At 38.3% G+C, this 14,707-nt stretch overlaps 1 protein-coding gene across 3 annotated transcripts in view; it reads left to right on the top strand.

Annotated features, from left to right (window-relative positions):
• CARNS1 (carnosine synthase 1) overlaps window positions 1-9,296 on the top strand; it is a 33,507-nt gene extending 24,211 nt beyond the window's left edge. For all 3 annotated transcript variants that reach the window (XM_053692354.1, XM_053692352.1, XM_053692353.1), the window contains one exon: window positions 4,758-9,296. In XM_053692354.1, the coding sequence (XP_053548329.1) occupies window positions 4,758-6,179 (1,422 nt within the window). In that variant the 3' untranslated portion in view covers window positions 6,180-9,296. The remainder of the gene's footprint in view (window positions 1-4,757) is intronic.
• The last annotated feature ends 5,411 nt before the right edge of the window (window positions 9,297-14,707 follow it).

The raw sequence follows: 14,707 nt of genomic DNA, 5'->3' as shown, positions 1-14,707 counted from the left end.
GTGATGAAAAAATATATGTGTTAGCCAAAAAGTGAGATCAAAAAGCAACAACAGAATCCTCCAAAGGTGATCCTAGTAGTGGTTGTGTCTGTAAATTCTATTTGATGTAGTATCCTATAAAAAATAAAACAACATAGTGTAGATAGTACAAATAAAATGAGAATAATTAGAATTCTGCTTACCCAGTATCGACGCATTTCGGCCCCTATGAGGCCTTTTTCAAGACATACAATTGTGTGACACAATTGGCCTTATATAGGGTAAGCAATCAAACCAAGTAAATTTTGGCGCCAAAACCGTTACTTTTTGGGCCACCCACTTCCTGTTTGTGCTGTATAATGGGTAAAAATCTAACTGCAAGACTCACTCTCTGGAAAGAGTTATATATTTAGAAAATGAGACTGTGTAAACTATTTCACTGTATTTATGCAGTTATATTTAGTGTTTTTAAATTACTATTATAATTGTAAATTATATTGATTACGAAATTTACCAAAATTGTGCAATAATGCTAATGACATCACTTCCGGTTTCGTCAGAACCGGAAGTATGCCGTAGGTAATTTCTATTAGAACTCTTGGTGCTCAGTGTTACCTGTATTAATAATATCACCCATATTCAGATAATGCCTATTACAAACAGCCTGTTAATTTAAAATAGTTGGGATTCACAAACATATTCCTCCATATCACGCCAAACCGGAAGTCCAAAAACGTCACTTCGGTTTGGCGTGATATGGAGGAATATGTTTGTGAATCCCAAAATTTACTTGGTTTGATTGCTTACCCTATATAAGGCCAATTGTGTCACACAATTGTATGTCTTGAAAAAGGCCTCATAGGGGCCGAAACGCGTCGATACTGGGTAAGCAGAATTCTAATTATTGTCATTTTATTTGTACTATCTACAATCAAATAGGATTTACAGACACAACCACTACTAGGACCACCTTTGGAGGATTCTGTTGTTGTTTTTTGATCTCACTTTTTGGCTAACACATATATTTTTTCATCACATATTTTTTCAACACGTGCATTTTTAATTTTTGTTTTTATATATATATATATATATATATATATATATATATATATATATATATAGTCACATATTTTTTTCATATATTTTTTTCATCAATTTCTTTTATCAATTTTATTTTTCAAAAAAAAATTTTCACAATTTTTTACACATTTCTCACACTTTCCGATTTTATCATCATTTTCAACACTTGGAGGACAAACCCTTTGTGACTTTGTGACTTTTAACAAGTATTTTTTGGATTTTACCCATAGGACAGTTTTTGGACATTTATTGAACATTTTATGGAGACTAACTAGATCCGGATTTTATACACTACCATTATATATTCATTATATATTTTTTATTATCTTTTTTTTTTTTATTATCTGTTTTTATGTCATTATTATTTGTAATAAATTAAGATTTTAACATTTAATCCCTTATGATGCGTTTTTACACTTCATTCTAAATTTATGTAATGTATTAAGGGCTTTTAAACTATACTGGAGTTGGATCAGTACGTTGGGACAGACATTACCCAGCCTTTTTTGGCGCTTTATACACATTCTTTACTATTTGACAGTTCATTTGAGGCCAGCTAGGAGGCCTCACGTATAAAGCTTAAGGGTAATCACCTGTGGCGCTTATTCTATTTATTCTATCTCTATTTAAAAAAACCTAACACTACCCATTGAAGATCACCCTACCTTGAGCCGTGTTCAGCCAGCCGGCCACCGATGGGACAGAAGAGGACATCCGGACCGGCAGAAGTCTTCATCCTATCCGGGCAGAAGAGGACATCCGGACCGGCAGAAGTCTTCATCCTATACGGGCAGAAGAGGACATCCGGACCGGCAGACATCTTCATCCAGGCGGCATCTTCTATCTTCATCCTTCCGGAGCGGAGCCATCTTCTATCCAGCCAACGCGGAGCCATCCTCTTCTTCCGACGGACTAACGACGATTGAAGGTTACTTTAAATGACGTCATCCAAGATGGCATCCCTCGAATTCCGATTGGCTGATAGGATTCTATCAGCCAATCGGAATTAAGGTAGGAAAAATCTGATTGGTTGATTTAATCAGCCAATCGGATTGAAGTTCAATCCGATTGGCTGATTGGATCAGCCAATAGAATGTGAGGTCAATTCTATTGGCTGATCCAATCAGCCAATCAGATTGAACTTCAATCTGATTGGCTGATTAAATCAACCAATCAGATTTTTCCTACCTTAATTCCAATTGGCTGATCCTATCAGCCAATCAGAATTCGAGGGACGCCATCTTGGATAAAGTAATTTAAAGGAACCTTCATTTGTCGTTAGTCCGTCGGAAGAAGAGGATGGCTCCGCGTCGGCTGGATAGAAGATGGCTCCGCTCCGGAAGGATGAAGATAGAAGATGCCGCCTGGATGAAGATGTCTGCCGGTCCAGATGTCCTCTTCTGCCCGGATAGGATGAAAACTTCTGCCGGTCCGGATGTCCCCTTCTGCCCAGATAGGATGAAGACTTCTGCCGGTCCGGATGTCCTCTTCTGTCCCATCGGTGGCCGGCTGGCTGAACACGGCTCAAGGTAGGGTGATCTTCAATGGGGTAGTGTTAGGTTTTTTTAAGGGGGGATTGGGTGGGTTTTAGAGTAGGGGTGTGTGGGTGGTGGGTTGTAATGCTGGGGGGGATTGTATTTTTTTTACAGGTAAAAGAGCTGATTACTTTGGGGCAATGCCCTGCAAAAAGCCCTTTTAAGGGCTGGTAAAAGAGCTGATAACTTTGTAATTTATTTTAGGGTAGGGAATTTTATTATTTTGGTGGGCTTTTTTATTTTATTAGGGGGCTTAGATTAGGTGTAATAGATTAAAATTCTTGTAATTTTTTTTATTTTTTGTAATTTTGTGTTTTTGTTTTTGTATTATAGTTTAGTTTATTTAATTGTATTTTAGTTTAGATAATTGTAGTTAATTTATTTAATTAATTTATTGATAGTGTAGTGTTAGGTGTATTTGTAACTTAGGTTAGGATTTATTTTACAGGTAATTTTGTAATTATTTTAACTAGGTAGCTATTAAATAACTATTTAATAGCTATTGTACCTAGTTAAAATAAATACAACGTTGCCTGTAAAATAAATATAAATCCTAAAATAGCTACAATGTAACTATTAGTTATATTGTAGCTATATTAGGGTTTATTTTATAGGTAAGTATTTAGTTTTAAATAGGAATAATTTAGTTAATGATAGTACTTAGATACTTAGGTTTAGGGGTTAATAACTTTATTATAGTAGCGGCGACGTTGGGGGCAGGAGATTAGGGGATAATAATTGTAGGTAGGTGGCGGCGATGTTAGGGAGGGCAGATTAGGGGTTAATAAAATTTATTATAGTGTTTGCAAGGTGGGAGTGTGGCGGTTTAGGGGTTAGTACATTTATTATAGTGACAGCGATGTCCGGTCGGCAGATTAGGGGTTAATAAGTGTAGGTAGGTGGCGGCGATGTTGGGGGGGCAGATTAGGGGTTAATAAATATAATATAGGTGTCGGCGATGTTAGGGGCAGCAGATTAGGGGTTCATAGGTATAATGTAGGTGGCGACGATGTCCGGTTGGCAGATTAGGGGTTAAATAATTTTATTTTAGTGTTTGCAATGTGGGGGGGGGCCTCGTTTTAGGGGTTTATAGGTAGTTTATGGGTGTTAGTGTACTTTGTAGCACTGTAGTTAAGAGCTTTATGTTCCGGCGTTAGCCCATAAAACTCTTAACTACTGACTTTTTTAGGCGGTAGGAGTCTTGGCGGTAGAGGCTGTACCGCTCACTTCTTCCAAGACTCGTAATACTGGCGTTAGGCAAATCCCATAGAAAAGATAGGATACGCAATTGACGTAAGGGGATTTGCGGTAGCCAAAAGTCGCGGAAGAAAAATGAGCGGTAGACCCTTTCCTGCCTGACTCGTAATACCAGCGGGCGTTAAAAAGCCGCGTTAGGACCCCTTAACGCTGCTTTTTAAGGCTAACGCAGCACTCTAAATCTAGGTGTATGTTTTGAGAATTTTCTTTTGTTCTTCGCACATAGATCAAATTGAATGAACACTTTAGTTGGTACACAACATATGTACTATTACTTTTTCATCTTATATTTCTTGGAATTATTACAATTCCCAAAGGTGTATCCCTTACCAATGTGTCACCAGTTACTATAACCACAACAAAATATTACTATTTGTTTGCTTAACCAGCTGTTCTTAACTCCACACCCTACTGGGAGTAACTAGCTCTTCATATCTTTATTTTTCCTGAAGATAATATCCAGTCTGTCCCCTGTAATCCCATGATTTTTATTATAAGTTGAAAAAAAGTATCTCCTTGTGCACTATCCTTCACTTATGTTTATTTTATTTATTTAGAGTTCACTTTTTTTGAGGGAGGAGGCACACAGAGTTTATGCTTAAAAAGAAGCACACATTCCTGATTTTTGTGTTTCAGTGTCATTTGTTTCCTTTGAATAACCCTAGAGATTTAGTTTTAAGATAAAACATGTCCTTAGCCACTCATACACAACTTATAGTTATACAATAATCACTCTGAATCACATTTCAGTTTATTTTTATGAAAAACATTAAATATATTACCAGTCTTTCCTATTTGTCATATCCCTAGTATTTCTGTGATCCCTTTGCATGTTGCATTTTGTGATGCTTAACTGAAATCATTGTTTTTATTTACTATTACCAGATCTATTTATCTTTCCTTTAGATCCATCTGGTGGAGTCAGATCCTGGTCACTTTGCCTCATCCCTTGTAGCCTCTTTCATCCATTATGACTTTGAAGATCATTCGTATGATGATGAGGAGCATGCAAAAAATCTATTACATATAGTAAAAGAGAAGGGCTTGGTTGTCTCGGGTTGCATGGCATTCTGGGATGAGTGTACCATTCTGGCAGCTCATCTGAGTCATCTGCTACAGCTCCATGGTCCACCCCCAAGTGCTGTGCGACTTGCTAAACGAAAGACTCAAACACAGCTCTGTCTGCTCTCCCTGACATCCCCAATACCACCCTTCCCATATGCAGGGGCTTTTGCAGTACCATGTTGTTCTTTAGATCCTGAAACAGGAGGACTTGAAAGAGCGGAGTCAATTCTTTCCTATCCCCTTGTCTTGAAGCCAGAGTCAGGAGCTGGAGCAGTTGGTGTGCGACTAGTGCAAGATAAGGAGGAATGTAGAAAGGTGATTGGTATAAGTGGGACAGATGCAGAGAATGGAGAATGTAAGATGGTAGAAGATGGATATTGTAAATCAGGAATGTCTGGCAGTGTAGGGCAGGAAGAGGTATGTAAATTCGGTATAGATGTGACATGTGGGTCAGAAGTAAATGGAAACTGGAGTATAGAAATGAGTACTTCTGAAACATTAGATAAGGATTTAAGCATTGGTACCAGTCCTGACAAAGCAATAGGGGTCTCCCAGCAATCTTACCCTCTGTTTCTTTCAGAGTATATCACAGGCTCTGAGCATGATGTAGATTTGGTCCTAGGTCCCAATGGCCGCCTCCTTGCTGCCTATGTATCAGATAATGGGCCCACAATCCTTCCAGGATTTACTGAAACTGCAGCTGCGCTTCCTTCTCGATTGGGTGCAGAGAGACGCTGTCAGCTTGTTACAGCTGCAGCTCGAAGCTGCCAGGCACTAGGATTGTTCCCAGGAGTGTTTAATGTGGAGCTGAAGCTGACAGAATGTGGTCCACGGCTACTGGAAATTAACCCACGAATGGGAGGCTTCTACCTTCGTGACTGGATACGTCGCGTGTATGGCACTGATTTGGTGATGGTGGCACTAGCTTTGTTTTGTGGGATTGACCCAGCACTACCTGAAGAAGGCACACAGGCAAATACAGTTCTTGTGGGTGTGATGTGTACAGGGGAACGCCATGAGGAGGCTTTAAGCAGCACAGCAAACCCACAGAGGCTGCTTGAACTGAACCATGCTGGATACATTAGATTCAATCGATTGGAGGGAACACAAAAGCGTCTTCCTGATCAGGAACCATATGGAAATGTTGCCTGTGAAGGTGTGGCTCATGGAGAGGCCAGAAGAAAGCTTTTGGGCCTGTGTGAAGCACTTGGTCTAGACTCTGAGGAGTATCCAGTAGATTATCTGACAAGAGAATTCCAATAATGGGGAGGGGAAGAGAACAGATGAGAAATGTGGGGAACAGTGGGTAATGGGGAGAAAAAGAGACAGTTATATGGCAAAAATACAAAGTAGAGTATTAGGAAGAGCAAAAATCAGTGAGAATTTAAATAAGGACCATAGAAGATTTAGAGATAGAAAGGGTTAAAATGTAATTAATGAAACAGAGAACTAAAAAGCTTTTTAACAAATGATAAAATTTAAGTTTCAAATCATACTGCTGCCAGCATTGGCCACTACCTACTACAGAATATAAAATGAACATATACTACTATGACCTCTGAGCAGTGCAGTATATCTTATGCCTAGTCTCAGGGAATTATGGACATACTAATAAGGAATGAGTGTATATATACAATTATTAACAGCAGACACATAATTTATAGTGGTGACATCCTGTATGGTATAGATCACATTATATTCATTACATACAAATCTTCCTTTCAACCCCTTAGACTTTTAATGAAAACTAAACACTAAACACATTTCATGCACCTGCCTCTAAGCATGGGTGCAGCCATTTTGGAACCTAGGTTACACTGAAGGAGAGTTACTGCACATGTGCAAACAAGTCAGCACTGGAATGTAGTGGAAGGTAGATTTCAGCATGGTAGCACCTATGACTAGAGGAGTCGGGAGATAATCTCAATACTATGCTTATAGAATAGAATGTATTTAGGGCTAGATTACAAATGTAGTGCTAAATTATCCCATGCCTGCGAACGGGCACATTTGCCCATTTGTGGGTGCGTATAATTAATCAGCCATTACAAGTGGCTGGTTATTACTATTGTGAGCTCTCAGTAGCAATTAGCGCTTAAAAATTAATCAGAAATCAGATCTATTGTATTTTATTAAAAAAAGAAAGATAGCAGCATCTTTATTTTTTGATAAAATAACTGCACTAGGCAGTATTTGGGGGTTGAAGTTGGTGGGAATGGGGTGTTAAAAAAAAACCCAACAGCACTGAAAAGTATCTTTAAATTGGGGTCTATGGGAACTGTGTGTTCCCAGTAAATATATATATATATATATGTATATGCTGATAAATATATATTTTTATGTTTTAATATGTGTATATACACATATTAACACATAAATATATATGTATATCAGCAAATACATACTGTATATATTTACTAACTGCTGCCCATCGATGCGCTACTTTCTCCCTTCGCTTCGTAAGGTTCTGATGCCGTCTCTGACTGCATCAGAACACAGCTCCTATAGGAGCCTATGGAGGCGCGCTTGCTTCCCAGCAATGCGAAGGCGACCTTGCGTTCGCATTTCTGTTGACTTGTAATACCAGCGCACATTAGCATGCGCTTGTATTACACAGTGGAGCGCAAATATTGCTTTTTTGAAAGCGTTATTTAGTGCTCCACTTGTAATCTGGCCCTTAGTATTTATTGTCCCTTTAAGGTCACTAAGATGTAATAGAACCTCTGCCTGCTATAGCACTTTTAAACATATAGGGGCATTTTTATAGGGGCATATTTATCAAGCTCATATTTATCAAGCGCATAACAGAAGTTATGAAGCAGCAGTCTAAAGACCGCTGCTACATAACTTGTCGGCCTGCTCTGAGGCCGCAGACAGAAATCAACCCGATCAAATCCGATCTGGTTGATTGACACCCCCTGCTAGCGGCCGATTGGCCACAAATCTGCAGGGGGCGACATTGCACCAGAAGTTCTGGTGAACTGCTGGTGCAATGATAAATGCCGACAGCGTATGCTGTCAGCATTTATCGATGAGCGGCGGACATGATACGCTACTTCGTATCATGTCCGCTCGCACATTGATAAATATGCCCCATAGTGTTGGAGAGGGGACACTTCCTGCTTTCTATCAAATCTTATTTGCAGTTTTTTATTGTATATAACCACCATATTTTATGTCACATGCATAACAGCTAAAATAGACATAATAAAATGTTTCTGGCTTAGTTTGTAAAAGTCAGGTCAGGTGTCATGGAAGTCACATTGTTTTAGTAGGAAGATTTTGTGTAGATATATTAGCTTTTGATAATGCTGACAAATTTAGTCATAAAATTTTTTGGTTAATATTATTGTTATATTCCGTTGAGCATTTAACAAACATTGATTTGCATTCAATATTGTGTTGTTTTTTCTAATAATCACTCTTCTTTTGCCATTAGAAGAGAAATATGTAAAACAAATTTATGGGGGCTGAATTATCAAGCTCCAAATGATCAAGTTCGCTCGCTGGAAAAAGTAGTTATGAAGCAGAGGTCTAAAGACCGCTGCTCCATAACTGGTCTGCCTGCTCTGAGGCTGCGGACATCAATCCGCCCGATCGTATACAATAGGGCTGATTGACACCCCCTGATTGGCCGCGAATCTGCAGGGGGCGGCATTACACAAGCAGTTCACAAGAACTGCTTGTGCAATGATAAATGCTGACAGCATATGCTGTCAGCGTTTATCGATGTGCGGCAGACATGATACACTACATCGTATCATGTCCGTCTGCACTGTAATATATCGGCCCCATGGTCTCCAGTGCCTCTACTGCAAGAAGAGCTACAGATAAGAAAATGCCACCAAACTGATAAAATTAAGAAATAATAAAGAAGAGGTAATAAAATAGGTGATCACAGAGATCTGAAAATAATATTTCGCAATTTTTAAACTGGTTGTTGAGGTTTAACATAGTTGATCTCTTTTCTACATGAAGCCTAATATAAACATGTTTGTGAGTCAGCCTAAATGGCACTGACCATTACAGAAAATCTAGGAGTACCATCAACTTTTTTATTTATATCATACAAGGACATGTTTTGTTCTTGTTTCCAAAAATGAATTATCAATTGTCTACCACATCCTCCACTTGAATAATGAAGTTATTTAATTTTTCTTGACCAATAGCAGCCTGTACGGGAGACTTTGAGCACAGTTATTATAGCTCTGAAAGGGCCAATAGAGTAATTTTAAAGAAAAGGGTAAAAAAAATGCTTATATCTCTAGATAAACAGACAGGTATTTCTGGTCTATAGCTAACGTAGGTCACTTTAGTTTATAGGTGATAACCACAATCACACAAACTTGTATCTGGCCATAAATAAAGGTCTTAATTGCATTTAAGGCTAACTGAACTTTTGTACTGATGCGACAAGACTAAAGTATTTTAAGATCTCTATTTAAACTAGATTATTTTACTGTCCCCCTTAGTACTGTATTTCTGCTTTTGGATTTACAATCATATATATTTATTAGTATCCTATTGAATTACCTGGGAACTGGCTGCTTGTCTGACCGCTGCCAACTAGTATCTGATGGAAGCCATTTGGAGGATGCATAGTGAATGCTGAATAGAGCATTGGTCTCCTGTAATGACATATATTTATCTGCCTGACTTTGAGGTTACAAGTCCATGTGTGTGGTCCAGGCTGTGATGTGGATATAGAGGGGCACCAGAAGTAATGAGAATGGGTTATCAGGTGAGAACATAGGAATGACGGATGGCATGCATCTAGTCTGGGATCTGATTTGGGAGCAGACACATATGATGGCATTATATCACAGGTAATAATGAAGCTTTTTTTTTAAAAAGAAGAATGGTCCTATTAAGGATTTGCTTGATTTCTTATACACAATGTTCTTAAGATTCTTTCTGTTCAAACAATAGAGATTTACTGGCACTGTGAAAAAGGGTTAAAGGATAAGCCCTAAATAGATAGGAAGGACCGGTGCTGCCCAAATAACTAAATTACAACATAAACCCCTCTTAAAGAAAGTGAGGCAAAAGAAGGGATTGTAGCACTCGCCCTCTAACTAGTTTCTAACAATCTAAAATATAACTTTTAGTGATTAAATATAAAACTGTACAGGATAACCTGTTACAACTAGTACCACCACACTCAAACAATCATTCATACGGTTCCACACCTCCCTGTTTCCTGGCCGATAACTGCATACATCGGCATCAGATGACAGAGGTGTGAGAGCCGGTAAAATACACAAACGCGTTTTGGCGTGTAATACGCCTTTTTCAATGTTACTGTTATTTACAGAATGTGGACAAACCGAGCCGATATTGGGCAAACCTTTAATATCCATTGGTTAAAATGACCACCTATTACAGAATGAAGCGTCATGCCTCTTAATCTTCCTTCTAATTGGTTGAGTTGGCAATTAAAACCTCGCCTCTCCTTATGATAGGTTAATGCGTGCGGGTGTGTACCATTCCATAGTCTAATAGGGAGTTACTATACTGTGTATCGTAGCTATGTGCACAAAGTTATATAAAGAATCTGTACTTGTGATCTATATCATGCTTAGGATGATAGTACTAAACACATACATATTGTGCTGATCGTAACAAAAACAATGCAATACAATCACTAGTAATTCTCTCATTTCCAACCACATGAACACTCTTGTGATTGAGGACTGGACGGAAAAATCCTTAATCTGTGATATAGCATAACCGTGTACTTCTTGGTTTTTGAAGAACTCAGTGCTTTTAAAAATATCACTAAGTTTCTGCAAATAGCACAGACAGCCACAACCACACCAGACCATGCGAACACTCTGCGCTATGTGTGAACAACATATCTGAGTCCCATACATGAAGATCAACAAGGATCCATTCCTGCATACGTTCCATCTTAGCAAAAAAAAATTACGCACTAGAAGCAAGATCTTAAATAAGTATTAACATGTTCATATTGTGCCATTACTCACTAAGCTCCGTATTCTATACATATGGTCAGTAGATTAGCTCTTCAATTGTATGCGTTTTTAACCTTTCAGATTATAAATATTTATGTGCTATTCCCTATTAGACTATGGAATGGTACACACATTAACCTATCATAAGGAGAGGGGAGGGTTTAATTGCCAAATCAACCAATTAGAAGGAAGATCAAGAGGCATGACGCTTCATTCTGTAATAGGTGGTCATTTTAACCAATGGGTATTAAAGGCTTGCCCAATATCGGCTCGGTTTGTCCACATTCTGTAAATAACAGTAACATTGAAAAAGGGGTATTACACGCCAAAACGCGTTTGTGTATTTTACCGGCTCTCACACCTCTGTCACCTGATGCCAATGTATGCGGTTATCGGCCAGGAAACAGGGAGGTGTGGAACCGTATGAATGATTGTTTGAGTGTGGTGGTACTAGTTGTAACAGGTTATCCTGTACAGTTTAATATTTAATCATTTAAAGTTATATTTTAGATTGTTAGAAACTAGTTAGAGGGCGAGTGCTACAATCCCTTCTTTTGCCTCACTTTCTTTAAGTGGGGTTTATGTTGTAACTTAAAATCTTAAGTTACAACATAAACCCCACATAAACCCCACTTAAAGTCCCTGAATTTAGTCACATGCAGCATTTTTTAATTACTTAAAGGGATATGAAACCCATAACTTTCATGATTGATTATAGAGCATGTGAATTTAATCAATCTTTGTTTTCTTGGTTTCCTTTGTTGAAAAGCAGGGAAGTAGGCTAAGTCTGTCCATTTCTGGAGCACTTTACGGCAACAGCTTGCACAAATGTTATTCATTTGCAGGAGCACTAGATTGTCCCATTAAGGATTTGCTTGATTTATTATATACAATGTTCTTATGACCGAGAAACACATATATGAACCTGTTAGAGGTAGCTTAAATTTAAATTGTCTCTTATATGAATCAGACAGTGTATACAATTTTAAACAACTTTCCATTTTACTTCTATTATCTAATTTGGTTTGTTCTCTTGGTATCCTTTATTGAAAAACATTCCTAGGTAGGCTTAAAGGGACACTGAACCCAAATTGTTTCTTTCATGATTCAGATAGAGCATGCAATTTTAAGCAACTTTCTAATTGACTCCTATTATCAAATTATCTTCATTCTCTTGGTATATTTATTTGAAATGCAAGAATGTAAGTTTAGATGCCGGCCCATTTTTGGTGAACAAACTGGATTGTTCTTGCTGATTGGTGGATAAATTCACCCACCAATAAACAAGTGCTTTCCATGGTTCTGAACCAAAAAATTGCGTCTTTTTCAAATAAAGAAAGCAAGAGAACAAGAAAAATTGATAATAGATGTAAATGATAAAGTTGAGAACCAAATCCTAAAAAGTAGGAGGAAAATAGAGGCGCCTAGTGCGATACCATAAAGACCAAGAAGAAAAGGCAAGTATATATATCAAATATACTCACAAACCGAGGTGCACATCCAGTGCAATATTCAGCAGACTGAGACTTCGGAGCCGCTCAGCTGACTCATAAGCACAGGATAAAGCAGGATCACGTTCTCCCAAGGGTTGCAGGAAAATGGCAGGAGCCCAAGTGCGGTTCACACATCCACCGATACTAAACTTGAGAACCCCAGATGTCCAAAATCCATTCAACAAGAGCAAGGTGTAGATAAAAATAATTCGCTTTTCTTAAAAACGATAAAAAATGCATAGGAAACACAGCAACGCGTTTCTCAGCATAAGTGATGTTTCATCAGGCTATAGTGTTCCTATTACACCTTGCTCCAAATATACAATTAACTGACCAATCACAAATGTATAAAATAACACACCCAAGGAAAGTCACACTTTATTGGTTTACCATTATTATAAAAATTATAAAGTTGCTTAAAATTGCATGCTCTATCTGAATCACAAAAGAAATAATTTGGGTTCAGTGTCCCTTTAAGAGCTGGGAACTAGCTGCTGATTGGTGGCTGCACATATATACCTCTAGCCATTGGCTTACCATTATGTTCAGCTAGATCCTAGTAATGAATTGCTGTTCATTCAATAAAGGATACCAAAAGAATGAAGCAAAATGTTATAGTAGTAAATTGAAATGTTTAAAATTGTATGCTCTATATGAATCACCAAAGAAAAGAAGAAGTAGCAAACTATCTTCCATGGCAAAAATAAGAGTTCAAAAGTTTCACTTGGAGTATAAATTTGTTTAAGAAAAAAAAAAGAAAAAATTGGCCACAAATCCCTAACAACCTCCGCACTATAAGGCATTAGTTAAAGTGCAGTGCCACAGATTTCTCTAATACTCCTGCAAAGCTTATCTGAACGGTACCATAGAATCTTTCAAGGATCTCATCTGCAATTATTCAACTCCAACTATATTTATGCCACATGATTCTATATTGGTGAAATCAAGCAGAAAGGCTCTTTTTTTATCTTTCCTTTTTTACTTTTCCTCATCCACCCTTCTCTATGTTCTTCCCCCTTAATATCCCCCCAGTTTTTTCTTCATTTCAGGGGCTATGGCTAACTGAGAGACTGTTTAACTTATATATATATATATGGTTTATATAGGAGGCTGTTATAGTTTAACTCATGCCCACTAGTAGCTGGGATGAACAAAAGAAGAACTTCCCCCAAGACCCAGTGCAATGATACCACATATCTTTGTGACCCTATTTTTATGCTTGGTCTGAACATTTCGGAAGTGATATACAAGCTAGCTGCTTGTAGTCAAATTTTAAAGTATTGTAAGGTAACAAAACACACACAGACACCACACTCTCATACAAGACACCACATGCACTCTCATACAACACACACTATGCACACACTCTCATACAACACACACACTCCTACAACACATTCACTGCACTTATTCTCATACAATACACACTACGCACACACTCTCATACAACACACACACTCCTACAACACATTCAATGCACTTATTCTCATGCAATACACACTACGCACACACTCTCATACAACACACACTACGCACACACTCTCATACAACACACTGTCATACAACACACACTCACTGCACACTCTCATACAATACACTCACTGCACACACTCATACAACACACACTACGCACACACTCAACGCATATTCTTATACAACACACTCACCGCACACATTCTCATACAACACACACTCACCGCACATACTCTCATACAACACCCTCACCATACACACTCTCATACAACACACTCTCATACAATACACACTACGCACACACTCATACAACACACACTCACTGCACACTTTCATACAACACACTCACCGCACACATTCTCATATAACACATACTCACCACACATACTCTAATTCAACACCCTCACCGCACATTCTCATACACACACACATATGTCATACAACAAACACCACACACAAACATATACCACATGCACTCTCATACAACACACACATACTCTAGACACATGCATTCTCCCTCACAGAATTTCTCTTTCTCACATACATATACACTCACACACACGCACTCACTCTCACACTCCTACATAGTCTCAGACACATTCTCACACACACACATTCTCATACAGACAAATTCAGTCACACACACTCAGTCACACAATTTATCACTCTTACATACACTAATTCATAGACACACATACACACACAGGGGCTGATTTATCAAGCTCCGTATGGAACTCAATGCCCCTTGTTTCCGGCAAGCCTTTAAGCTCGCCAGAAACAGAAGTTAAAAAGCAGCGGTCTAAAGACCGCTGCTCCATAACTTGTCCGCCTGCTCTGAGGCCACGGACAG

The sequence above is a fragment of the Bombina bombina genome, chromosome 9 (genome assembly GCF_027579735.1).
Source record: "Bombina bombina isolate aBomBom1 chromosome 9, aBomBom1.pri, whole genome shotgun sequence".
Lineage (NCBI taxonomy): Eukaryota > Metazoa > Chordata > Amphibia > Anura > Bombinatoridae > Bombina > Bombina bombina.
This window is presented reverse-complemented; position numbering and strand designations above follow the sequence as displayed.